General features: G+C 51.2%; 2 protein-coding genes across 2 annotated transcripts in view; one reads left to right on the top strand and one right to left on the bottom strand.

The window, feature by feature from the left end:
- Positions 1–25,045, bottom strand: part of LOC103537561 (myotubularin-related protein 5) — a 63,339-nt gene extending 38,294 nt beyond the window's left edge. Inside the window, 1 exon segment of the mRNA XM_030456678.1 lies at positions 25,007–25,045. Within this exon segment, the coding sequence (XP_030312538.1) occupies positions 25,007–25,045 (39 nt within the window).
- PPP6R2 (protein phosphatase 6 regulatory subunit 2) overlaps positions 1–25,913 on the top strand; it is a 72,512-nt gene that overhangs the window by 1,883 nt on the left and 44,716 nt on the right. The window contains exons 2-3 of the mRNA XM_030456677.1: positions 13,314–13,447; positions 25,025–25,270. Coding sequence (XP_030312537.1) covers positions 25,044–25,270 — 227 coding nt within the window. The 5' untranslated portion in view covers positions 13,314–13,447; positions 25,025–25,043. The remainder of the gene's footprint in view (positions 1–13,313; positions 13,448–25,024; positions 25,271–25,913) is intronic.

Genomic DNA, 25,913 nt, shown 5'->3' with positions numbered 1-25,913 from the left:
GATTCTATGGTTTACTCAAACCTCTTTGTTCCAATGTTCTGAACCATCCTTCTGGTGTGTCCCTGGCAGGGAGGTGCCAGCTCTGGAGATGTTGGTCCCTGTGGCAGGGTGGTTGGTGGTGGTTTTGTTTTTATTTCCTGGTTTTTGCAGAGTTGGCTTTAGCTGTGCTAAGGGTTGACAGTTAAATGAGTATCAGGTCCAGTTTTGGACCACCCTTAATAGGCTGGTTCTGTGGGAATCCTGTGCTTGCTGAGTTTCTTTTTAGCTGCCTCAGGTGGGAAATGCTCTTCCCAGAAAAGGGGAAATCTGGAGTTTTCCATCTGAACATACCCTGACCTGAGTGTCAGAGAGGAAAATGAGAGTGCTGAGCAGAGCTGCTCCACCAGGAGCATCTTCTCATCGACATCCCCTTTCTCAGGGGTGGTGTTGGATGTTTCAGCAGAGGGGGGGTGGTCTCTGTGGGGTGAGGAGGGGGATGTTCTGGTGTTGGGTGAGGTCTGGGCTCAGCACCTCCTGAGCTCTGCAGATGGGGCAGCTCTGGCTCTCCAGGGACTGCCCTAAGATCATTTGAAATTGATCTCTGGGATTTTACACAGATTTCTGAATGAAACTTGCTTCCAGCCAGGAGAACGTGGTTTAAAATACTGCTGGAAAAGAGCCTTGAAGAAAGCTGTCAGTGTGCAAGGAAAAACAGGGGAGTTTCTGTACAAGCTGGGCAAGCACAGAACCCTCACCTTCTGCTTGCTGCCATGGGACTGGCCCAGTTGCTGCTGCAAATAAAACAGAGTCTCCCCCAGTCTCCCTTTTGTCCTCCCCCCTCACCCCCCCTCTTTCCTTTAACCCAAAAAACCCCATTTGGGTAATATGAAAATTGTTTTAGCAAGAGAGACTTCTGGTCCCTGGACAGTTTCTTCTCTTTGGAGCTGTTCTGTGGTGATGTTCGTGCACTCTTCTCTTTCAGCTGAGAAAGGCTTTTTAAAATAAATCATCATAAAAGAATGGGATGAAGCAGAAGTGAGACCAAGCATCTTTTCAGTTGGTAAAATGGAGTTATTGCTGATTGCTTCTGGCAAGCTGGGCTCCTGTGGAAGAGTGCCCAGGAGATCTGTAGCCTTTTTTTGGTGCAAAACATGTTCTGTTGAAGCTCACCAGACACGTTTCTTCTGGCTGGTTGGCCAGGAGCTCCTGACAGGTACCAAACAACTTCACAGTGGTTTTTTTGCCCCGTTTTCCTCCCAGCTTCCCATGGACTGGAGGCCTAGGAGCGTGCTGCTTGTCAGCAGCAGAGTGCCAAAGCCTTGGAGGGTTTGGAACCAGAGACTTTTTCCATTTACTCTGCAAATTTGTTTCTCCTGTGGTACGAAGAAGAAATGTGCTCAGAGCTCTTGTTATGCAAGTAGAATTTCAGTGCAAACGCTGTGGGAACAGGAATCTGCAGAACTGGGGAGCTCCCTTCTTAAAAAACCCCAGAAGCTGTGATTCCAATGGGATGAGGTTCAACATTCCAAGTGCTGGGTCCTGCACTTTGGCCACAACAACCCCATGGGGAGCTCCAGGCTGGGCACAGAGTGGCAGAAAGGGACCTGGGATTGCCAGGAAGCTGAACATGAGCCAGCAGTGTGCCCAGGTGGCCAAGAAGGCCAATGGCATCCTGGGCTGGCTCAGGAACAGCGTGGCCAGCAGGTCCAGGGAAGGGATTCTGCCCCTGTGCTCAGCTCTGGGGAGGCCACAGCTTGAGTCCTGTGTCCAGTTCTGGGCCCCTCAGGAAGTTCAGGAAGGAGCTTGAGGTGCTGGAGCAGGTCCAGAGAAGAGCAAGGAGGCTGTGAAGGGATCCAGCACAAGTGCTGTGAGGAAGGGCTGAGGGAGCTGGGGGTGTTGAGGCTGGAGAAGAGGAGGCTCAGGGGAGACCTCATCACTCTCTGCAACTCCCTGAAAGGAGGTTGGAGCCAGGGGGGGTCGGGGAGGTATCAGTGGGATAAGAGGGCTTGGACTAAAGAATTTTTTCCTAATATCCAACCTAAACCTCCCCTGGCAGAGCTTCAGCTCTGCCAGGGGAGGTTTAGGTTGGATATTAGGAAAGGATTCTTTGCAGAGAGGGTGATCAGACACTGGAATGCCCAGGGAAGTAGTGGATTCTCCGTGTCTGGAGATCTTTCCAAAGAGCCTGGATGTGGCACTCAGTGCCATGGTCTAGCAGCCGTAATGGTGGATCAAGGGTTGGACTCGATGATCTCTGAGGTCCCTTCCAACCCAGCCAATTCTAGGATTCTATGATTCTAAGTGGCAGTGAGCAGCAGGAGCCCTGCCTGCACTTACACTGCTCCGGGACAGGATCAGACAGATGAGAGACCCTAAAAGTAACACTTGTGGAAAGGTTCTCTCTCTCCTTTCCCCCCATTTCCAACAGGATTTCTGGGTGTATTTTTATGGGTTTTTTCTGGTTTCAGTACTCTGTGTCTTACATGGGACTCAGTTCAGATGGCATCCTAAGAGACTTGTATAGAAACAGTATGTCTTGCATTACATCTTGCATCTTTCTGGTAAGTTCTTAGAAGCAAAACGAAGTGAGGGTTTAACAGGGATGGGATTGTAGAGGTGGAAGCAGCATGGTGTGGGTTTTTGCTTTCTCCTGAGGGAATCCCATTCACAGCATTTCATTGCAGCAGTAACTGGAAGTTCTGTTCCAGGCAGTGCTCAGCTCCTGGGGTGCCAGTGAGCTTTGTGTCCTTTCCCTGCAGATTGGGTTGTTAAATGAGTGTGTGCTGTGCTCTGCCAGTGTGGTGCTTCTGGGGAAGAGTGAAAACCAAGAGTGTGGTCCCAGTTCTGGGTGTGAGTGCCCTGAACTGATCAGACACACAGGGAATCCCAGACTGGTTTGAGCTGGAAGAGACCTTAAAGCTCCTCTGATTCCACCCCTGCCATGGGCAGGGACCCCTCCCCCAGCCCAGGGGGCTCCAAACCCATCCAAGGGGTCCATGAAAGCTTCCAGGGATGAGGGAACCCTAATTAATGCTCCTTGACTTAATGAGCATGGAATCCTGGCAGGGTTTGGGTTGGAGGGGACCTTAAAGCTCCTCCAGTGCCAAGGGGACAATCCAGGGACCCCTCCCCCAGCCCAGGGGGCTCCAAGCCCCATCCAACCTTCAACCCCTCCAGGGATGGGGCAGCCACAGCTTCTGGGGGCAACCTGGGCACCCAGGGGCTCAGCACCCTCACCCCAAACAATTTCTCCCTCCCTCCCTCCCTCCCTCCCCAAGAAATAGAATCCTGGAATGGGTTGGCTTGGAAGAGAACTGAAAGCTCAGCTCATTCCAACCCCCCTGCCATGGGCAGGGACACCTCCCTCCCAGATTGCTCCAAGCCCCATCCAACCTGGCTTTGAACACTGCCAGGGATGGGGCAGAGACTCTTTTCCTGGGCAACCTGGTTCTAAAGCTCAGCACCCTCACCCCAAACCATTTCTCCCTCCCTCCCTCCCTGCCCAAGATCTCCTCTCCATCTCCCCTCTCCCAGCTCCAAACCCTTCCCCCTCGCAGGCTCCCATCCCTCCAGGCCCTTGTCCCAAGTCCCTCCCCAGCTTTCCTGGAGCCCCTTCAGGCACTGGAAGGTGCTCTAAGGTCTCCCCATTGCAGCCTTCTCTTCTCCAGCCTCAACGCCCCCAACTCTCTCAGCCTGGCTCCAGAGCAGAGCTGCTCCAGCCCTCCCAGCAGCTCCAGGGCCTCCTCTGCACTGGCTCCAACAGCTCCGTGTCCTTCTGCTGATGGGGACCCCAGAGCTGGACACAGCTTTACCCCAGGGGGGGCTCCCCAGAGCAGAGCAGAGGGGACAATCCCCTCCTTGCCCTGCTGCTCACACTGCTGGGATGCAGCCCAGGACATGGGTTGGTTCTGGGCTGCCAGCTCATGTTGTCAGTGATTTAATTTTTTTTCCTGGTGTATGACAGTTTTAGTCCCTCCACACCCCTCTCCCCATGGCCTGTGCAGAGCTGTGCACCTGAAGTGTTCAGCAGGATTGGGTTTTAGCACTGCAGAATACAAACAGGAGTTGGTTTCTAATTCAGTGTGGGTTTTATATGTTAAAACTAAGACTGAAAATCTTTTTAAGAAGATGTTTATCTGCTTGCTTTTCCTTGCCAGCTGTAGTGCTGTGAGCTGGTGACTGCACTTTGGGGTTTGCTGTGATTTTCCCTGAATCTCCTTTGGTCTCTCTAAGGAGCAGGAACCTGGGTGCTGGGGCAGCTCTGCAGCCCAGTGACTGAAGTGCTCAGCACTGAACCCACAGGGGCTTTGATGATTTTACTGAAGTGCAGGTACAGCTCAGCTGGGGGTTTATTTCTTGGTTGAGTTTAAATCAGTTTTTGTTCAGAACAGAATATACAGACTGAGGGTTTTCTAGAAGAGCTTGAAGAAAGAAGAAGAATTCCCAGGGGTGCCTTTAGTGATGTGGACTGAGTCTGATGGGTTTCTGTCTCCTTGCTGCAGCATTCCCAGGAGGAAGTTTCAGATGTGTCTGCAGGCTTTGTAATGTGAGACATTAAAGTGAGTGGTGAAGTTGGGAGGTTGTTCACTTCACCCTTCTGGAAAGTTGGGCCCAGCTTAGGAACAGTTTCTGTACTGAGAGGGTGATCTGGTGTTGGCCCAGGGCAGTGGGACGTCCCAATCCCTGGAGGTGTAGGAAGAATGTGGCACTTTGGGACCTGTTTCATGGGCATGGGAGGTTGGGTTGATGGTTGGACTTGATCTTAGAGGCCTTCTCCAACCTTATTAATTCTGTGATTCTAGGAAACTGAGTTGTGCAGTCAGAAAATCTTGAGAACCCACATTTCTTGGGAAGACCTCTCTGCTACAAGTGCTGAACATGTGAATTCTTGTGGGGCTGCAGTGAGGTGGTGTGTGCTGAACTTGGAGGTACTGACTTGGGTGTCAGCTTGGGGGCATGGGAGAGCAGTGGGAGAAAAATAGGTGGAAATGGGTCTGGCCCTGCCTGGGCAGACACTGCTGGGGTGGTTGGTGATGGGGAGGAGAGGGCAGGATGGGGTTTTGGGGACTTCCAGACTGCTGCAGCTGGTTTGTCTCAGACTCCAGCTTCTTCCCAGCACATTTGGCAGCAGAACAGTGGCCTTGGTTCCATCCCAGCCCCAGCCCTGGTGCCTTTGGGCAGTTTATTACCATAAATAACTGCACTGGGTCATCTTCAGCTGGCTTGCAGGTAGCTGCTTGGGCCTGGCCTTGTGCATGGGCCTTCTCTGGACTTTCCTCTCGTGTCTCAAGAACCCACTGTGACTTCACACTCGTCCTGAGTTGTCCTGAACAGTTTTGAGAGGATTTTGTGCAAGCTCTGTCTGTTCTCTGGATGGGTCAGCTCCTGTGAAACACATTGACAGTGCTGGCCCAACAAGAAGTTTTAAAATAGCAACTGCTCTGGGTTACTTCTATAATTACCAGCATCAGTTCCTGCATCTCATGATTTGCATATCATTTTGCAAATGCCCAGATGGAGAGGAAAATAAATTCTCAGTGGCTCTGAACCTGAATTTATAGAGGATGTGAAGTGATGGTGGGTGTGTGTCAGAGGTTGGGAAAGGAGCTGAGCACTGGGGTAGAGAGGAGCAAGCTGCTGCTCTTCAGTTGGGATGGGAAATGCTTTCTGGGGAGACTGGAGAAAGGGAAATGTTCCCTAATCCCTTGAGATAAGAGTGGCCATACCTGCAGTGTTGGAAGGAATAACACCCAAGTGTGTGGGTGAAGGGCTTGGACTCCAGACAGTTCTGTGGAATCTCTGGATCCTGCAGTGACCCCGAGGGCTCTGCCTTAAACCCCAAGCAGATGGAGAGGGGGTACCAGGGGATTTATTGCAGCCTGGGAGAGGTGCAGCCCCTGTGATCCAGAGCTGTCAGTTTGCACCTGCAGAAGGTCAGGAAGGTGGAAGGGGCCTTGTCCCATCTCTGCCCAAACTCCGTGGGGTTCTGGGGATGCAGCAAGGAGAGCATTGCTCCTTCGGTGAGACTGAGCCCTCTGCTCAAAGCATACATCATTAAAAGAGGTTTTTGTCAGCAAATAACTTGTCTCTTGGTTCTTGTGGTTGTTTGGTTTTGGGTTTTGTTTTTATTTTTAATTTCAGCAATTTTTATCAAAATCTCATGTGCTCTGAAAATGGGTGGGGAGCCAAATTCTCTTCTGAAAATGAAGTGGCAATGGAAGTTGGAGGAACATCTCCTGTGACTGTGCTCACAGCCTCTGAAAAACCAGCACCACGTGTGTGCTAATAAATGCCAGAAGTCTCCAGGAACTGTACAGTGACCATTTCTGTGAGCTGTTGTATTTGTTTACTCCTAGAACCAGTGACTATGGGGACATTTACCTCCTTGGAGTCTCAGAAGAGTTGGGGATGGATTTAAAAAAAACTACTATTTTTTACATGAGTTTTTTTGTTGGGAAATGAGGAAGCAGAAAAGCCCAATCATGATCTGAGATGGTCTTGGGGCTGTGTGGAGGTTGGTAGGAGGGTGCAGGGTTTATGGCCTGAAGTTGGTGTAGAATATCTGCAGAAATAATCTCAGTCCTTTGGCATTTGTCTTCACTTGGCAGCTCTGGCTGAGGATGAGTGGTACCCCTGCTCAGCACAGCACTGAACGCCAGGGAGGCTTTTCCTGACTGCCTGTGAACTGATTCCCAAGTGAGAAACCAGCACACAAGGAGTGAGACCACAGCTTGAGCTGACAGCAGCACCTTGGAAACCTAAGGACAAATGTCCTCCTTGGTGAAGGGAGCTCTGCTGGCAGCTTTCTAGAAGACAGAAAAAGTATTCTGATTTTTCACCCATCTTTTGGAAATAATTATCAAGCTTTTTCTTCTCCTTGGCAGTTCTATAGCTGCTACACCCTCTTATCCCTGAATTCCTGGCAGGGTTATCTTGACAGATGTAAGGATAGGAAATGGTTGAAGGCCTCAGAAAAGCCCAGCTTCAGAAACCTGCTGCAAGTCTGACAGTGCAGGGTGGAGAGAATGACTCCTTGTACTGGTTTGGGGTTTTTCCTTTGGGTTATGCTGATTCTTTTTGTGACCACTCCTAAGGTAGGTGGGAAGTGGTGAAGGAATTCCAAAATGTATGCAAGTGGAGATAAAGCTGATGAGAGGATTGTTTGTGGCTGTTACCCCTCCTGTGTAAGTTACCTGTTGTTTAGCTGTCTGATTGCCATGGAAATCCCTGCAGAGTTTGGGAAACTAAAGTTCTGACTTCATTAGTGAAGCCTTTACTAATGCCACAGCTTATATCAAAAGCTGAATTTACTTAATCTTGCTTGGTATTTCTGATCAAGCATATGAAGGTAACTAAGGCAGTGGGAAGGCTTTAAATTCCCTCCAAAACAGCTGCTTTTTATCTAGTGTTATCAAACCATGCACACCCTTTTTTTCTTCACTCTTCAGTGCTGCTGCTGCCTGCAGTGAGGTGCTGCAGGGACACCTGGGGAAGGCAGGAGGTGTCTCCCTGCCTTATCTAGGAATTCTCATCCCCCTCACTATTTTCTTCTCCTGCCTTTTCAGGGAACCTCCTTTCCCAGCCGTGGTGCCTGTGGGGCAGCTGAGTCCCAGCTCTGGGTCCCTTGGAGCTTCCCTGGGTCTCTGCTTCTCCCGTGGCAGCAGGGACCAGAGCAGGAGGAGACCAAGGAGAGAGAGAGCTCTCTGCCACCAGCACCTTCCTCACGTCTGCTTTCTTTTTAGTATCTTGCTTTTTTTTAAGCACAGGACCTGAGCTCTGCAGTGTCTTTGCTGCAGCTCTGGTTCAGTCTGAGTTCTCCCTGGGCTGGCTCAGCATCCCCTGCCCCAGCAGTGGCACTGGGACCTTGGTGCCCAGGACTGGAGCCCTGGTACAGCCCTAGGGAGCCCGGGGAGAGGGGCACAGCTGAGGGGATGCAGGGCTGGAGGTGCCCACCTGGGTTAGGACCAGAGCTGGGGGGGTGTTTAGGGACAGCCCTGCCACCTCTGGGTGGTTGTACAGGAAAAGCCCAGGGATGTGTGCTAGGTTGTGCATCAAGGGATAGAGACAGGGGAATGGCTGTAAAGTGACAGAGGGGAGATGGAGGTGAGACCCTCACCTGAGAGAGGTGGGGATGCAATGGGGAGAGCTCAGAGCAGCTCCCAGGGCCTGAAGGGGCTCCAGGAAAGCTGGGGAGGGACTTGGGACAAGGGCCTGGAGGGATGGGACCCTCTGAGGGGGAAGGGTTTGGAGCTGGGAGAGGGGAGATGGAGAGGAGATCTTGGGGAGAAATGAGGGTGGGGAGAGCCTGGGAGAGGTTTCCTGGGGAAGCTGTGGCTGGTGGGGATGTCTCAGGTCAGGTTGGATGGGGCTTGGAGACCCCTGGGCTGGGGGAGGGGTCCCTGCCCATGGCAGGGGGGTTGTAATGAGCTGAACTTTCAGTTCTCTTCCAACCCAACCCATTCCAGGGTTCTGTTTCTTGGAGAGGGACTTAGGGAGAAATGGTTTGGGGTGAGGGTGCTGAGCCCCTGGGTGCCCAGGGTGCCCCCAGAAGCTGTGGCTGCCCCATCCCTGGAGGGGTTGAAGGTTGGATGGGGCTTGGAGCCCCCTGGGCTGGGGGAGGGGTCCCTGCCCATGGCAGGGGTTTGGAATTTGATGATTTTCAGGATCCCTTCAACCCAAACCATTGATCCTTCAGAAAGTCTCTTTTTCAAGTGTAAAAAGAAAGGGGGGCTCAGTAGGTAGCTGGGTTTCTGAGAGGGGCTCAGGAGGTAGTTGAGAAGCTGGGATATATTTAACACTTTTTTAATGACTTGCTGAAACCTAAATGCTCCTCCAAAGGCAATGTAGGGCGTTCTGTGGTGGATTTGACTGCTTGCTGATGAGCTTTTCATAGTTTTCTGGGTAGATTCAGTAAAAAGGCTGTGGAATAGCTCTCAAAACCTGGAGTCTGAGGGAGTGCACAGAGCAGTGGTGGGGAAGATGAGAGTGCAGGGGTTTGAAAGGAAAGGGTATGGAAAAGCTCCAGTGGGCTTTAGTTCCATAGTGACTTCAAACCAAGCTGTGCTCAAACTGGACTTTCACTCTTGACATTTTGTTTTGCATTTTTGAGGTAATCTGCCTGGAAGCATGAGAGAGGCATGGCTATTTTTAGTTATTTTGGATATTTGGAAACAAGTGCTGTCTGCTGAGAGGAGCAGTAACTCAGCAGTCTCCTGAATTCCTTTACATTTTGCTCACACTACACTTCAGACCAGTTACTTGGGTGTTTTGCCAACGTTCTTCCCTGAAGTGGAAGTGGTTCAGTTTGGGGCTTCTTTCTGCCTTGATGGTTCTCAGGACTATTGGAGAGGTTTGGCTGGTGAGAGCTTTGAGGCTGGGAGTCCTGAAGTGACACTGAGCAGGGGATTTGTCCCCCAGCTTCACACCCTGCTCAGTGAGGGTGCTTAAGGATGGCAGAGCTGGGGATGCCAAGTGGGACTTTGCCCTTGGAGGGAAGGAAGCTCCTTGGGGTGGTGCTGGGGCTCTCCTGCAGCTGAGCCTGGAGCTGGGGATGCAGGAGAGCACAAGGATTTGTCAGCCTGGGTCTGTTTGTGTCCTCTCTGGGGCACCTGTAAAAAGCTTTGTGTGTCAAACACAGTTAACTCAGAAGAACAGGACCCCCCCACGAGCCCCTCTCCTCCCTGTTCTCTGCACCCTGGGACTTCTCTTGGGTCTTGCACAGAGATTCCTCCTCCCTGTGCCACCTCGGAGCTGCCCAGAGCTTCCTGAGCCACCCACACCACAGCTCTGCAGCACGGCACCTGTGGGACGTGCATGGCACCTGTGGGACATTGCTGGCACCTGTGGGACGTGCGTGACACCTGTGGGACGTGTGTGGCACCTGTGGGACATGTGTGACACCTGTGCAGCATTACAGATGTGGGATATGATTGCACCATGCAGCCTGACAGCTGTGGGACACGTGTGGCACCTGTGGGATGTGTGACAGCTGTGGGACACGCCTGGCAGCTGTGGGATGTGTGACAGCTGTGGGACGTGCATGGCAGCTGTGGGACGTGTGACAGCTGTGGGACGTGCATGGAAGCTGTGCAGCATTACAGATGTGGGATATGATTGCACCATGCAACATGGCAGCTGTGGGACATGTGTGACAGCTGTGGGACATGTGTGACAGCTGTGCAGCATTACAGATGCGGGATATGATTGCACCATGCGGCATGACAGCTGTGGGACGTGCGTGACAGCTGTGGGACATGCGTGGCACCTGTGGGACATGCGTGGCACCTGTGGGACATGCGTGGCACCTGTGGGATGTGTGACAGCTGTGGGACACGCGTGGCACCTGTGGGATGTGTGTGACAGCCATGGGACATGCGTGGCAGCTGTGCAGCATGACAGTTCTGGTGCTGGGGGACCTGGGTCAGTGGTTGGACTTGGTGATCTCAAAGGTCTTTCCCAGCTGAAACAGTTCCATGGTTGTCTGACTCCAGGGTTCTCGTTTACCAAGCAGCTTTCCTGCCTGGCAGTGAGCTCCTCAGCCTGGCAGCAGCATCAGGTTCCTCTTGCCTTAGCAGCGAGCTCTCACAGTCACCTTTCCCAGGGTGCTGGGGCTGAGGAAGAGGAGCAGCCCAGCACAGCCACCAACATCTCATTTCCCAAGACTCAGACTTGAATTTCACTTCATTCTGTATCTCTCCCAGTGGCAAAGCTGTGTCCCTGGGCTGGGGGTTTCTCTGAAGGGATGTGGCTCTCCTGGAGGTGAGGGTGAGATGTGGGGTGGTTCCACTTTTCTGAAGCCACACATCCTGAGTTATTTCAGTGTGAAACCTTGGGATGCTGCTGTCTTTAAAAAGCCTTTTAAAAAGAACTTGCTGGTGCCTGTCAGCTCAGGCTCCTGCTGTGAGTGTGCTCTGGGTGTGCTGGAGAATTCATGACTTGGATTATGTCTCCTCTGAAGTCTGAGTAGAGGGGAGATGTTTATCTGCTGGGTTTATTCTCTCTGCCCTATTTCAGGAAATCACTGGAGCTGCTCATTGTCCTGCTGAGGTGGATGATTTCTCCTCTTAGAAATGAGGCACTTGGGTTTTGGCAGCAGGCTCCAGGGCATGCTCTGACTTCCAGAGTGAACTTCTGCATGGGTATACAGACTGGTTTGGGTTGGAAGGGACCTCACAGCTCCTCTGATTCCATCCAACCCCTTCAACACCTCCAGGGATGGGGCAGCCACAGCTTCTGGGGGCATCCTGGGCACCCAGGGGCTCAGCACCCTCACAGGAAAATTTTTTCTTCCTGATAATCCAACCTAAATCTCCCCTCCTCAAGTTGGAAATCACTTCCCCCATCCTCTCATCACACACCTGTGTCCAAAGCCCTACCCTAAACCACCATGCTAAGTATTTAACATGTCTGGGGCTGGAGCTGGGGAGCATGCAGTGAAATTAGCAAAAAAATTAAAATTAGGAGAGGAGGTAGAAAACAAACTCTTAGTTACTTTAACTACTTTATTGTGCTTTGTTTCAAATGGGATGTCAGATAAAACAGCACGTGTCTGAGAAGAGAGTGAGGCTGAAGTTTCAGCATGTAAGAAGTGTTCAGGATGTCAGGAAATGCTTGAGCACATTTCCCAAACCTGTTTCAGCTGTGGTGAGATGCAGCAGATCTGAGATCCTGCTGTCCTACCACTCTTCCCTGGACATTCATTCATTAACTGTTTCAATTAAAAAATAATTGAGGAAAACAATGGAGATGAGAATAAACTAAAAGCTAAAGGTGAGAGGGGTGTGAGGCTGCTGTCAGTTGTTTCCAGTGCTGGAGAGGAATTGCTCACTGCTTGGTTAGCAGGACAATGTCCCAGGAGGTTCCATCAGTCCTGGGGAGCCACTTCAGGGAGATGCCACTTGGTCACTTGGTTGTGTCCTTAAGATGTCCCCTGGGGAATGCACGTAAGAGAAGGAACAAGCTGTGTTCTTGCTCCTGTCCTTCCTGAATCTCATTGTGTGGATGTGGTGTTAAAAACAGCATCAAGGGCTGCCAGGAGCTGCACTTGGTGATGCTGATGGCTCCCTCCCAACTCAGTGTGTGCTGAGGGGGTGCAGGAGTCTTTGTTTGGACTTGGGGGGGTTAGGTACATGGTGGAACTCCATGGTCTTGAAGGTCTTTTCCAACCAGAAATGTTCTGTGGTTCTCTTTGGTTTTTCTGCCAGCCCCGTCCATGCAGCTCGTGCAGAAATGTCCCTGTCACCCAGCCCAGGGTGCTCAGAGCCTCATCCAGCCTGGCCCTGAACCCCTCCAGGGAGGGGGCAGCCACAGCTTCTCTGGGCAATCTGTTCCAGAGTCTCAGCACCCTCCTGCTGAAGAACTTCTTCCTAAGCTCCAGGCTGAACCTCTTCTCCTGCACTTTCAAACCATTTCCCCTTCTCCTATCCCTGGACACTCTTCTGAAAAGTCCCTCTGCAGCCTTCCTGGAGGTTCCCTTCAGGGATTGGGGGGCAGCTCCAAGGTCCCCCTGGAGTCTGAACACTCCCAGCTCCTCAGCCTCTCCTCCTGGCAGAGCAGCTCCAGCCCTGGATCATCTCCAGGGGAGAGGAGGAAGGAAGGCATTGCTTGGCAGACTTCAGATGTGCCCAATAAACTCCTGTGTGCTGCTGCTTGGCCCTGGTGCTGAATTCAGCTGTGGGTGGATCTTGTACCTCCAGTGAAGTGATGCCTGCTGAGAGGGCAGCTCCTTCTTCTTCTCCTGGCATTCCTCCTCCTCCCCATCCTGCACTGAGCTGTGCAAAGCTGCTCCAGACGTGTGGAGTGTTTGCCCTAAGGATGGGTCCTCTTCTGGGAGTCCCCAGTGGAACCTCTGTGTCCTTGGGTTGGGTGCTGGGTGCTGGCTGCCTGTGATGGGCCCCAGCCTGAACCCCTGGGGTGTTCCTGCTGCAGTTGTTCTGGGAACAAGTGAAATGACCCCGAGGTTTCCTTGGCAACCTGTAGCTTGCTTTTGAAGTGATGTCAAGAAAACAAAACCTGTGTGTGCTCTTGAAGGAGGCAGAGGTCTGCAGGCTGGGCCCAGAGCTGGGCAGGATCAGGGGCTGTTCACATCCCCCCCAGTGCCCTGGGCTTGCTGGGAGGGCTCAGGTTTGCCCAGGGCTCCAGCAGAGGAGGGGGGGGACACTGCAGGGGCTGTGTCTGCCATGGTGCTGGGCTTGGCTTTGCCAAGAGCATTGGTCTTGCTGAGATTCTGTGTTGGGCTGAAAGGTTGTGTGGAGGTTTGTTTAGGAAAAAAAGTAGAGAAGTCTTTGGCCCTCAGTTACCTCTGGTTAACAGGAACTTTTTAAAATATTTTCCAGGATAAGGAAGCTTGAGAAAGAACTCACACTGGATGAAAGTCATTTTCTGAAGCTGGGTATATTCCAGGAACTGTAACCCAAATGTTTCTCTGTCCGTGGAGAAGAGTTCACATTTGAAGTAACTTCTGCTGAAGGTATGTGTGCAGCTCTGCCTTTCCTCCTGGAGCTCAGTAGTGACCTCGTGCTCTCCTGTGCTCTGTTCTGTGTGCTGGTGGTGGCTGGTGAGCTGGTTCCTCTGATTTGATAGCTGGAGGCATCTGGGAGGGAAGTGCAGTGTCACTGGGATGGTCCTGCTGGGAGAGGAGGTTCCCCAGGAGCTCAGTTCCTCTGCAGTGCAGATGGTGTGTGGTCAGGTCAGTCCTAAAACCAGGTTGGACTGGGAAGTGCTGCTCAAACCTTGACCTCTGGTTTCATGTACATAATTGATGGGAAGAAGATGTCTTTTTTTTTTTCCTGGTGACTTCCCTGTCCTCTGGGAACTGCTGGGGGCTGTTGGAAGGAGTAAAGTGTGGACATGTCCTGCAGTCTGATTTCTCAGGTGAACCTCGTGGGGTTCAACAGGACCAAGTTCAGGGTCCTGCACCTGGGTCAGAACACTCCACATGTCAGTCCAGGCTGGGGAATGAGGTTCTGCAGCCCTGCAGGAAAGGACCTGGGGGTTCTGGGGGGGTGAAAAGCTGGACATGGGCCAACAGTGGCCAGTGGCATCCTGGGCTGCATCAGAGGAAGCATGGCCAGTAGATCCAGAGAGGGGATTCTGCCACTTTACTCTGGTGAGACCTCACCTGGGGTACTGCATCCAGGTCTGGAGCCCTCAGTCAGGAAGGACATGGAGCTGGTGGAGTGGTCCAGAGCAGGGCTACAGGAATGCTGAGGGGTCTGGAACACCCAAGAGGAGGCTCTGGGGAGACCTAATGGGGACCTTCCAGTATCTGAGGGGCTGCAGGAAGGCTGGAGAGGGACTGTGTGCAAGGGCCTGGAGTGAGAGGACAAGGAGGGAATGGCTTTGAATTAGAGAAGAGCAGATTTAGACTGGATGTGAGGAACAATTCTGTACCCTGAGGGCAGTGGAACCATGGCACAAGGTGCCCAGGGAGGGGGTTGAGGTCTCATCCCTGGAGATGTTCAAGGTGAGGCTTGAGGAGGCTTTGAGCACCCTGATCTGGGTGAGGGTGTCCCTGATACTGCAGGGGGTTGGACTGGGTGACCTCTGGAGGTCCCTTCCCCCCCAAATAAATCTCTGATTCTCCTTGGGGTTGTGAAAATGAACAGGCTGGGATTGTCCTAAGGTGAGGAATAGGAAGCATCCAACAAAATGACCAAGCAGGCAGTGTGAAAGCACCAAGAGGAGCTCCCCTGTCCTGCAGTATGGGATTCACTGCCTCAGGAATGGATCTGGAGGTGGATGGGCTCTCTCTGGGTGCTGGCAGTGGAGGGGCTGCCTTGGTCCTTGGCCTCTCAGCAATTCAGCTGGAAAAAGGTTTATTACTGCTACAAAGGTAAGAGGCTGGTACATGAACCAAGGTTTCCCAGGGGGAATAGGTGATGAATTAAAGGCATTATTGGAGCTGCTTTAGAGGAGGAGGAGGAGTTTTGTTGCAGAAAAGTGCAGGGTTAGGTGAGCTGTAAATAAAGGTGCTGCTGCTGAGGGAGCTGTTATATATTTATGCTGAATGTCAGACCTGATGGCTGGAAACTGCTGGAAAGTAAGGGGATGCTCAGACTGAAGGTAAGGAAGAAATGGTTTGTGCTGAGGGTGGTGAAGCACTGGTACAGGGAGCCCAGAGGAGCTGCAGGTGCCCATCCCTGGAAACTCTCAAGGACAGGTTGGATGGGACCTGGAGCAGCCTGGTGTGGTTGGAGATGTCCCTGCTCCCTGCAGGGGGTTGGACTGGGTGGCCTTTAAAGGACCCTTCCAACCCAAACCCTTTTCTGTGAAGGTTGTTCTGGAAGTCATTGAGGAACTGGAGCATGTGGATGGTGACATTGACAGCCACCTGTGCCTGGGAGAGACATGGAAAGAAAATTAAAGAATCATAAACAAATCAGAAATCATCCTGGAGCCCAGTCTGGCAAACGAGTCACCCTCAAGGTCCAGCTGGCTCAGGACCCCCCACTACCTGCTCCTGCTATTGGTGTCCTTGGGAGAGGTTCAGAACAGTGTGAACGTGGGGTGGACACTCCATTTTCTGACACTCACCTGGTGCAGTGACTGTTCTGGAGCAGCAGTGGCTGTACAACATCTGAGGGCTGTAACCAGCTGAGGTTTTGAGCTCAGCTGAGCTTCTGACCTCCATAACCATCTCTGAGAGTTCAGCCTCACAGCTCTGCTCTTCCCATGCAGATCATCACTGGTTCCTTCTCTCTGGTTTGCACTTGACTGCTCAGTGACTCTGAGAGGTGTCCCCACTCCTGGGGAAGCTGTTCATGGCTGTTCACCCCCTCCACAGCTCTGGTACCTTCCTCTGTGTCTGTTTTTCTGAGCTGGGGTCATGCATCACGTTCCCTGCATCTTCCCTTGGTAGCTGAGCTGTTTGTTTGTTTCTCCTTCTGCTCCATCACTTTTCAGAGAAGCTGAGCAGAGCAGCACCTGAGATGCAGGCACAGGATGGACAAGTGATGTGATGCCTTCTGGTCACCTGCTTGTTCTTGTTTTGTAATAACTTCTGACATTCCTTTTGCCTCTGTGGCTGCTGCTCTGTACTGAGGTGCTTGGGCTGTGGCTCGGGTTCCAGGTGGCTGTAACAAAGAGGAGCTGCTCTGTTTGTCTGATAAAATGTTGTTTCTTCAGAAGGATTGCTGTGCATCCCAGAGGAGGGGCTCCTGGTTTGGCTTATCCAGGCTGTGGATAAACAAAGCCCTCCAGAGGGAAGGGAGATGGCTCCTTCCTGGGATCATCTGAGCATACGTGGGAGAAGGAGTTCCCAGCACGTGGGATGGGGCAGGGAGCAGAGTGTGGGAGTTGAGCAGGGAAGGGACTTGAGGTGCAGGAGCATGGGATGCATCCCAGTGAGGCAGGAGCAGCCTGGCTCTGGGACTGGTGGGGAATGAGAGAATTCTGAGGATCCAGAGGATGCTGCAGATGGTGAAAGCTCCCAGAAAGCTCCTGGGAGACTGCCCCAAGCCCAGAGGGAGGGCTTTGCCAGTCAGGGTGTAGTGGGCAGGGACAAATTGCTTATTCCCTGCCTGTCCTCTTTTCAAAGAGACAAATTGACCTGAAATGATGTAGTTGCTGCTCAGGTACCTGTTTGTGATGTTTATAAACCCTGCAAGTATTCCTTTTCCTCGTGTGCCCCTGGCCAAGGCTTGGGCAGCTGTGTCTGGAGGGGTTGGATGTGCCCAGGTCCCTGCTCCCAGGGATGGAGCAGCCTCAGGAGCTGGTGCTGAGTGGGGCTTCTCCCCTAAACAGAGCTGGGTTAAATCTGCATTTTCATTGTCCAGTGCCTTATTAACATGACATCATTCTGCAGCTCTTCTGACAGCTTTGGGATGTTTAAGCTAACTCATTCTTTATCACTGGTAAATGTTGCTGCCTTTCCTGTTCATCTTTCAAGATAACTTATAAAGGAGCAGCAATGGTTCTTTTGGGGCCCTGTTTGCTGGCTTTTGCTTTTTCTTTTCACACTGGTTTTGAGGTGTTTCTTACACTTGAACCAGCTGCACACACACACACACACACTGAGCTTTCCTTTCAAGCTGTTTGAGAAGCACATGCAGAATATTCCAGTGGGAATTCAGGTGGGTCTCAGTCTCACTGTCCTGGTCCAGCTCTTTTCTTTGTGGGTTATTTAAATCCTGTGTCACCAAGTTAAACCAGGTGGCACTTTGTTCCCTGCAGTGGTGCTGAGCTCCTGGGTGGCTCCAGGTCTGCCCTAAAGCTTCCTCACTCAGGTGCTGCAAGTGGAGAGAATTTCCTCTTCCTCTTCCTCTTCCTCTTCCTCTTCCTCTTCCTCTTCCTCTTCCTCTTCCTCTTCCTCTTCCTCTTCCTCTTGCTCTTCCTCTCCTCTCCTCTCCCTCTCCTCCCTCTCCCTCCCTCTCCCTCTCCCTCTCCCTCTCCCTCTCCCTCTCCCTCTCCCTCTCCCTCTCCCTCTCCCTCTCCCTCTCCCTCTCCCTCTCCCTCTCCCTCTCCTCTCCCTCTCCCTCTCCCTCTCCCTCTCCCTCTCCCTCTCCCTCTCCCCTCTCCCTCTCCCTCTCCCTCTCCCTCTCCCTCTCCCTCTCCCTCTCCCTCTCCCTCTCCCTCTCCCTCTCCCTCTCCCTCTCCCTCTCCCTCTCCCTCTCCCTCTCCCTCTCCCTCTCCCTCTCCCTCTCCCTCTCCCTCTCCCTCTCCTTCTCCCTCTCCTTCTCCCTCTTCTTTCCTCTTCTCTTTTGCTCTGTGTAGCAAAGCTTAAAATCATTAATGTTTAGAGAGGAAACAGAGGAGGCTTAGTATTAAAACTTAGCAAAAAACACCCCCAAAACCATAAAATAACCTTAAAATGCACATCAGGAATTCATACCTGTCAAGGCTGAAGAGACAGAATGAACTAAATGGGACTTAGGGAACCTCTCCAGCTCTGACAGCTGCTGGGGTTAGGTTTGTCCTTTGTCTTTTTGTAACAGAAAGGATGCTGCAGGAAAGGCAGAAGGATTAAAAAATACTTTATTTTTGGAAACAATAATGTTCTTCTCTCAGCATTTCCATGTGTTTCCACTTGGTAACTAAATGGAAAATGTTAAACGTTTTATCAGGAATGGGCTTAAATAGGCTGGAATTCAGAAATCAGTAAATCTTGGGAACTTCCTTCCCATTTCCAGGAGCTCCCCATGGTGACTCCTGGCTTTCCATCTTCATTTTAACTGATCTTGGAGTGCCTGGAGCATTCTAAAAGGTTGGAAAATGCTGCAGGGGTTTTGTGGATCTGCCCGTACTCAGCAAGGCAATGGAACTGACCACAGGAAGAATCCTGCACAAAATAATGCACATGCAGAATTCAGAGAATCAAAAGTAAGGAAAAAAACCCCAAGGAGAGCAAAGAGACTTTTGACAATCAACTCTTATAAAGAGTAAGATAAGAAGTGGTGCTTCCTTTGGAACAGACACAGTAAGAGGGAAATATTTTATTTTTCTTTAAATTTGATGTTTTCAGACCTCTGCCCCAGAGTCCTTGTGCAGCCAGGGGCTGCTCTGTGTGTTTTCCTGGGTCTTGATTGAAGCCTCTGTGTTCCTTCTGCATGTTAAAAAGCTCATGCAGTGGAGAGTTGGCAAATTGCAGGAGTTGGAATGACAGTTTGGTTCTACACCCATCAAATCAAAGCAGCTAATCCTAAAAAATGGCAACTTGGGTTAGAGAAAACTTCTTTCCTTAAACTGGAATACTCAGGAGTAATGTGAGCACCTTCTGAGGGCTCGGAGCTCTCCCCCTGGGCAAGAGGAGGGAATTTCCCTGGTTCCAGAGGCTCAGTAACCCCCCTGCTTCTGATGGGCAGGGATCCTGCCTCCTCCCAGTGTCTGCCTTCCTTAAAAGCTGATCCTTAGCAGAAATGACTCAAATCTACTCTAAAACAGTATTTTGACCCTGCTGTGTGTTTCTTGCTGTGAACTGCAGTATGAAATTTGTCCTTTTATTTGCATTCCCATGCCAGGTTTGTCAGAGCTCTGCTGGTGGCAGCCCTCAGGGTGACAGAGCTCACCTGCCTTGCCCAGAGTCCTCCTTTTGGAAGAGAACAAATCAGTGGTGATTTTTGTTTTATTTTGACTCCAGAGGTGATGGGCAGGAGGCAGCAGAGCCCATGGTGAGCTGTGAGACCACCTCTCCCTGCAGCTTGCCAGACCCTCTTGCTCCAGAGCTGCCCTTCTGAAGTTTGCTGGTGCTGAGTGCAGGGCAGGTGCTGCTTGTCCATAAGGATTGGAAATATACCTGGGCTCAACTGAGGTGTAAAGCAAAATAATGATTTTAAGGAAGCTGCTCAGTGAGCTGGGTGCCCAGATCAAATCCCTGCAGCTGGGACTGCATTAACTGCTGGGAAATGAGCAGCTCCAATCTTTGTTTTACATCTGTGAACATCCCGAGTCCAGAGCTCAGTGGGACCAGCACTGGGTGTGATCTGGAGATGGTTGGGATGTGTCCCAGGTGAGTGGCAGTACCTGCTGCAGAGCTGATGGAAGCACCTGGGGGTCAGAGGGGCTGAGTCCCCCCCAGTGCTGGCACTGAGCATTTCTTGGCTCTCTGGGGAGGCAGAATTGCTCCACATCCCCCTGATCTCTGCTCCCTGAAGCTGTGGAGTCCCCCCCAGCCTGAGCTGCATGGAATTCCCTGGGCAGCCCAGCAGCTCCTGGTGCCTCTTGCTGCCCCCTCCACTGCTGGGGGAATCCTGGAGGCTGGGCAGGGGTCCCAGCAGGGGAGATGAGTACATTTCAGTCTTCTTTTACCCAAGTGCAAGACCTAGAAACAGCTTTAGAAGAAAAACACCAGGAGTTATCTTGAGCAGCAAGAATGCAAAGCTGGGCCCCTGCCATGTTTGTACTGATGTCCTCATATTCTGATTTAGCTCTTTCTCCCCTGTTGCTGAAGGAAGGAAACCTGAGCAGCTCTGTGGCAGGAGTGTTTTTAACATCCACAGGGCTGTAAGCAGCCTGGGTACAAATAAAGGCAGGCTGGTGGGGGGCAGAGCAGCTTGGTGCAGAAATGCCCAGCTATGGAAAGCTTATTTTAAGCTGTTCACAGCTGTTAATCTCCAGCACATCTTCATGCAGCTCAGGACTTCTCCAGTTTTAAAAAACTGGAAATTAGAGATGAGGAAAATAAGTGTCCCACAATAGATGGCTGGGGCTTGTTTTGCTGTAGGAGGGGAGGTGAAAGACAGGCAAGTGAAGAGTTGAAAATTAATGTTATCAGTAAAATTAGGGAAAAAAAATAAGTTTTTAATGAGCAGCATTTAGCTCTGGTCTAAAAAGCACTTTGGTCTCTATTCTCTTCCTTGAGTTCATCCAAGGAGCTTATCCATCATCTTTAAGATAAAGTGACCACTTGTACCAAATGCTCCTTTCTGCTTCCACCCTGGTGTTTTTAAATAGATTTTATCTGGAGAAAGAGGGGAGGGTTAGACTGGACATTAGGAAGAAATCCTTTGGGGTGAGGGTGCTGAGCCCCTGGGTGCCCAGGTTGCCCCCAGAAGCTGTGGCTGCCCCATCCCTGGAGGGGTTGAAGGTTGGATGGGGCTTGGAGCCCCCTGGGCTGGGGGAGGGGTCCCTGGATTGTCCCCTTGGGACTGGAGGAGCTTTAAGGTCCCCTCCAACCCAAACCCTGCCAGGATTCCATGCTCATTAAGTCGAGGAGCATTAATTAGGGTTCCCTCATCCCTGGAAGCTTTCATGGACACCTTGGGTGGGTCTGGAGCCCCCTGGACTGGGGGAGGGGTCCCTGGATTGTCCCCTTGGGACTGGAGGAGCTTTAAGGTCCCCTCCAACCCAAACCAGTCTGGGGTTCTATGAAAATCATCAAGTCCAGAATTCCCCCAGCCCTGCCAAGTCCAGCACTAAACCAAGACCCCCAGAAAGATGCTGCAGGGTTGACTTGAAGTGTTGGACCCCTGATGTGTAAAAGGAACTTTCAGAGGATAAAGTGGCCTTCCAGATGTGCTGCTGGATGAGGATCTTGGTTCTGGTTCTGCTGGGCATGAGACCATCTGCATCCCCACAGTGTCTGGGTGAGCTCTGCCTCGGGATGCTCAGAGGGCAGCAGGTTGGGGTGGGGGGGAGCTCTTTGGGTGGCTTTGGGGGTCAGAGCTGAGCTGTCTCCTTTCTAACCAAGCCTTGCAGCACCAGTCACTCAGACTGAGCTGTGCTGTATCAGTGGTGCTGAGTCATGAGCAAGAAACTTGCAATGGTTTTCTTGATTTCTTCTAAATCATAAAATCACAGAATAATTTGGGTTGGAAGGGACCTCCAGAGGGCACCCAGACCAAGGCCTGCAGTCAGCAGGGAGACCCTCAGGGAGATCAGGGTGCTCAGAGCCTCCTCAAGCCTCACCTTGGATATCTAAATCCCTGAGATACAGATGTCAGCAGGAAGAATGAACCGGACTTGGAAACAAGCTCTCTGACCAGACAACGTTATCTGTGACAGACTCTGAAGCACTGTTGGAGGCTCCACGGGGTCTGTTACCAGATCCCTGGGGTAGCAGAGCAAAAGCTTTTTTTTTGCTCATTTTGTTAAGGTCCTTGTCCTGTAGAGACCCTTAGGGACATAAACACACAAGGGAAGGACCCTTGATTCTTCACCTTGATTCCCCCTCCTGAGATGAGGCAGAGTATGCAGATCAGTATCATCATTGTTAGAAATAAAAAAAAATGTGTTTCTTTTGGACTCTTTATTCATTGGTTTCTCTGAGCCCTTCAGGGGAGGCTCAGTGTGACCATTACATGGCAAGGGACCCAGATGGAAAGGGCTCAGATATTCAAACATACAACTTCAGACCTGGCCCTGCAGTGCCCCCCTTCTGCAAGAGACCTTCCTGAAGGAAAAGGAGAAAACGTGTTGTCTTCTGTTTGACTTTGTTCAGAAAGGGTAATTTGGAAGTTCTGTTGGGACTGCACTTAGGTGTGGGTCCTGGAGCAGTGGCCCTGGCAGCAGATGAGGAGTGGGGATGTTTTGGGGATGCTGAAGAAAGCAAAATGAATGATTGGAGGGAGTGCTGCTGCTGCTGCTGCTGCTGCAGAAAGAGCCATGGGGGTTGGGTTATAAAAAGCCTTGTGGTCCTGTTGTATAAAATCACATTTCCCCAGCAGCATCTGGGGATGCAGCACCTTGGCATCTCTCCTCCCGTTTGCTTCATGATATTACCCAGAGCTTTGTCTTGTTTGGGCTGCCTTCACTGGCTTTGTCAGTGGGGAACAAGTTACTCTTCTCTTTTTCTGTTTCTGTTTTTTTATTGTTAATGATTTTTTCTTTCTTGAAACACCTTTGATCCCCCTGGCCTTCAAACGATGCCACCTCCTCATGGTCCCTCCTTGCACCTCATCTCCAGACCTGGGAGCTGACCAGCTCCTCCTGCACAGGGCTTCTTCCTTCCCAAGCTGCTTTTTGTCTTTGGTTAGAATCATACAAACATGGAACTGTTTGGGTTGGAAGGGACCTTGAAGCTCATCCCATCCCAACCCCTGCCCAGGGTGCTCCAAGCCCCATCCAGCCTGGGCTGAGACACTGCCAGGGATGGGGCAAAATAAAAACAAACCCCAGACCTCTGTCTGGAGTGAGCAGCTGGAGTGAGGATGAGGCAGTGTCTGGGGAGGGATGAAGTCTGGAACACTCAACAGGAGCCAGAAATGGGAAGCTGTGCTCAGATTCCCAGGTACTGGACTGACTTAGCTGGTTCTGAAGCTCAAAGCTCTGCTGGTGCAGAGCTGGGGTCACCTCACGCTCTCTGAAGATGCTTGGAGAGGCTGCAGGGGCAGAGTGGAGATGAGTCCTCAGCTGCTCCTGGAGGGAACAATAAAACATGCAATGTTAACGAAAATGAGATGAAAACCAGAGGTTTAAATGGCCCCAAACTAATCCCAGCTCGCTCTTTGGCAGCTAAAGGTCTAAATACAAGAAATCAGTAAATCTTCTTTCTTCCTGGAGATGGTGAAGATATTTGGTATGACAGCCAGAGCAGGACTGGGAAAGGCTCCTGTAGGAGTTGTGGGGGAACAGCCACATCCTGAGGTGAGATGGCAGAGGGCAGAATGAGGAGAGAAAATGCTGAGAAGAAAAAGGGCACTGGGAGAGTTTCTTGGGGATCAGTTTGAGCTTTTTCTCAGTTTGATATGATTACTGAGTGCTCCAAAAATCAAAGTGTTCTGGGGAAGCTGTCTGGAAAAAGTTTATTAATAGAGCTCACCTGGAGGAAAATCAGGAAAACAAATGGGAAGGAAGGGTGAGTGGTAGGAGAGGCTCAAAAGTGAGAATAATCCAAAGGGCAGTGCTCTGGAGTGAGCAAAAGTTGTGTTAAGGGAATTATTCCTATTAATTAACATGGACATAGTGATAGCTCACCTGAAATACAGCCTCTGATGTCAGGGTAGTTATGATGATTGTGATTTGGATGAGATGATATAAAATGTCCCTGTGAGACTTGTGTGAGGGAAGGTGATGGTGAGGAGGTTTCCTCTCAGCAGGTTTGGAGATCCAGAACTCCCGTGGGGCTGTGTGTACCCAACCAGCACAGAGCCCTGCTCTGAGGTTTGCAGCTCTGGGGTGGCTCTGAGCCTAAGGGAACATTCCAGTGTTCCATGAAGTTTGTATTTAGGAGAGAAAAGGACCTGGGTGTGTTGGTTCACAGAGCTGAACATGAGCTGGGTGTGTGCCCAGGTAGCCAAGGTGGCCACCAGCATCCTGGCTGGGACCAGCAGTGGGGTGGGCAGCAGGAGCAGGGCAGGGATCATCCCCTGTGCTGGGCACTGCTGAGGCTGCACCCCCAATCCTGGGGTCAGTTCTGGGCCCCTCAGGAGCAGAAGGAGATTGAGGGGCTGGAGAGTGTCCAGAGAAGGGAATGGAGCTGGGGAAGGGGCTGGAGAGCAAGGAGAAGGGATGGAGAGTGAGGAGGAGAGGCTGGAGAAGATGGAGAAGGGGCTGGAAAAGATGGAGGAGGAGCTGGAGAGTAAGGAGAAGGTCTGGAAAGTAAGGAGTAGGTTCTGGAGAAGATGGAGAAGGGGTTGGAGAGGAAGGAGAAGGTCTGGAGAGTGAGAAGAAGGGTCTGGAGAGCAAGGAGAAGGGATGGAGATGAAGGAGGAGGGTCTGGAGAAGATGGAGAAGGTCTGGAGAGCAAAGAGAAGGTCTGGAGAAGTTGTGAGGAGCAGCTGAGGGCCCTGGGGGTGTTGATCCTGGAGCAGAGGAGGCTGAGGGGAGACCTTGTGGCTCTCTGCAACCCCCTGAGAGGAGGTTGGAGCCAGGGGGGGTCGGGCTCTGCTCCCAAGGAACAAGGGATGGGACAAGAGGAACTTTTGGCACAACTCAAGTTGTGCCAGGGGAGGTTTAGGTTGGAGCTGGGGAAGAATTTCTGCCTGGAAAGGGTTGTCAGGGCCTGGCCCAGGCTGCCCAGGGCAGGGCTGGAGTCCCCATCATCCCCATCATCCCTGGGGGGTGCAGAACTCATGCAGGTGAAGCACTTTGGGATGTGGGTTTTGGACATGGTGGTGTTGGGTTGAGGGGTGGACTTCATGGCCTTTGAGGTCTTTTCAGCCTTCTCTGATTCTGTGATTTTATGATTAGTAGCAGCTCAGCTCTAAGTTTGTTCTTGTTTCCACTCAGTATCCAGTAGTGGGGTTTTTAATTACATTCCAATTAAGCTTAATGTTTTTCTCTTGCTGTTGTGTATATACTGGAGGCTTTTCTTCAGCTTACACAAATCATCAGTTGTTGCAATAATCGCTGATGAGCAAATACAAAATAATAATTTTAAACCCAAGCCTGACCCCTGTAACCCAAAGCATCCATAGTGCAGTAGTGTGGGTTCCCTCACCTCATCCTCAGAAGAGTTTCTGTGTGCAGATCTCTGTGATTTACAGTGACTTCAGGTGTCTGGTGTGTCTGCAGCTGTCATCAAAGCCCCCCTGGTTTTCTGGTGTGAAAAGGTGTTTATTTTGTGAACAGGACTGACGTGTCTGGGCTGGCTGGCGTTGCCATGAGAGGAAGGAGATCCAGGGAAGCAGGAGGATGAACTCATGCTCCTCACCTTCTCTTTGTGTTCCAGATAGTTCTGTCCCATCACCATGTTCTGGAAGTTTGATTTGAACACGACGTCGCATGTGGACAAGCTGCTGGACAAGGAAGATGTGACACTGCAGGAGCTGATGGATGAAGATGACATCTTACAGGAGTGCAAGGCTCAGAACAGGAAGCTGCTGGACTTCCTCTGCCAGCAGCACTGCATGGAGGAGTTGGTCACCCTCATCACCCATGAGCCCCCCCTGGACATGGACGAGAAGGTTCGCTTCAAGTAGGTGTTTGCTTTCTGTCCTGATCAAAGAGAGGGGACAGGGAGAGCTCAGCCTGGGGAATGCTCTGCTGGGAGATGGGGGTCACCTCTCCAGTCCTGGGAGAAAGGGGCTTTTGGCTGCTGGGAAAGGTTTCGTAGCAGTTTGTTGTTTGCACTGAGTTTTCAGCAGGTTTTGTTCTTTTTTAAGGATTTAACACTGAGTTTGTCTGAACAAAAATTCCACAAATCTCTTTGTTCAGAACTTTGCCAGCAGAACAATCTCAAAAGCATCTCTCATGCCTTTTGTCCTGCAAGCCATGGGTGTTCTCTTCCAAGTTATAAATTTTTGAACTTGCTTTTCAGTAGTCAAGCCCATAAGAGCAAGAACTGGAGAAAAAAGGTGATGTTTTCAGTGTGCTGCATCTGCAGAACCTGCTGGTAGGAAGGGAGAGGGCTCAGTGCTGCCAAGAGCCTTTCTCACCTCTGGAGATGTCTTTGGTTCTCCTGGCAAGTGGTGTTTATACATTTTAAACAAAACGTAGACTTGAAAATATTTACAATTTGGAATTGGGAAGTTTGTTTTTCTTGGTTAAGTTTATGTAAAAATGAAATGTTGCTGTGTGTGTAACTAAATACAGACAAGGTTGTTGGTGTGGGCATGGGC

Source organism: Calypte anna, chromosome 10, assembly GCF_003957555.1.
Source record: "Calypte anna isolate BGI_N300 chromosome 10, bCalAnn1_v1.p, whole genome shotgun sequence".
Lineage (NCBI taxonomy): Eukaryota > Metazoa > Chordata > Aves > Apodiformes > Trochilidae > Calypte > Calypte anna.
Note: the sequence above shows the minus strand (reverse complement) of the source record. Positions and strands in the feature narration are given on the sequence as shown.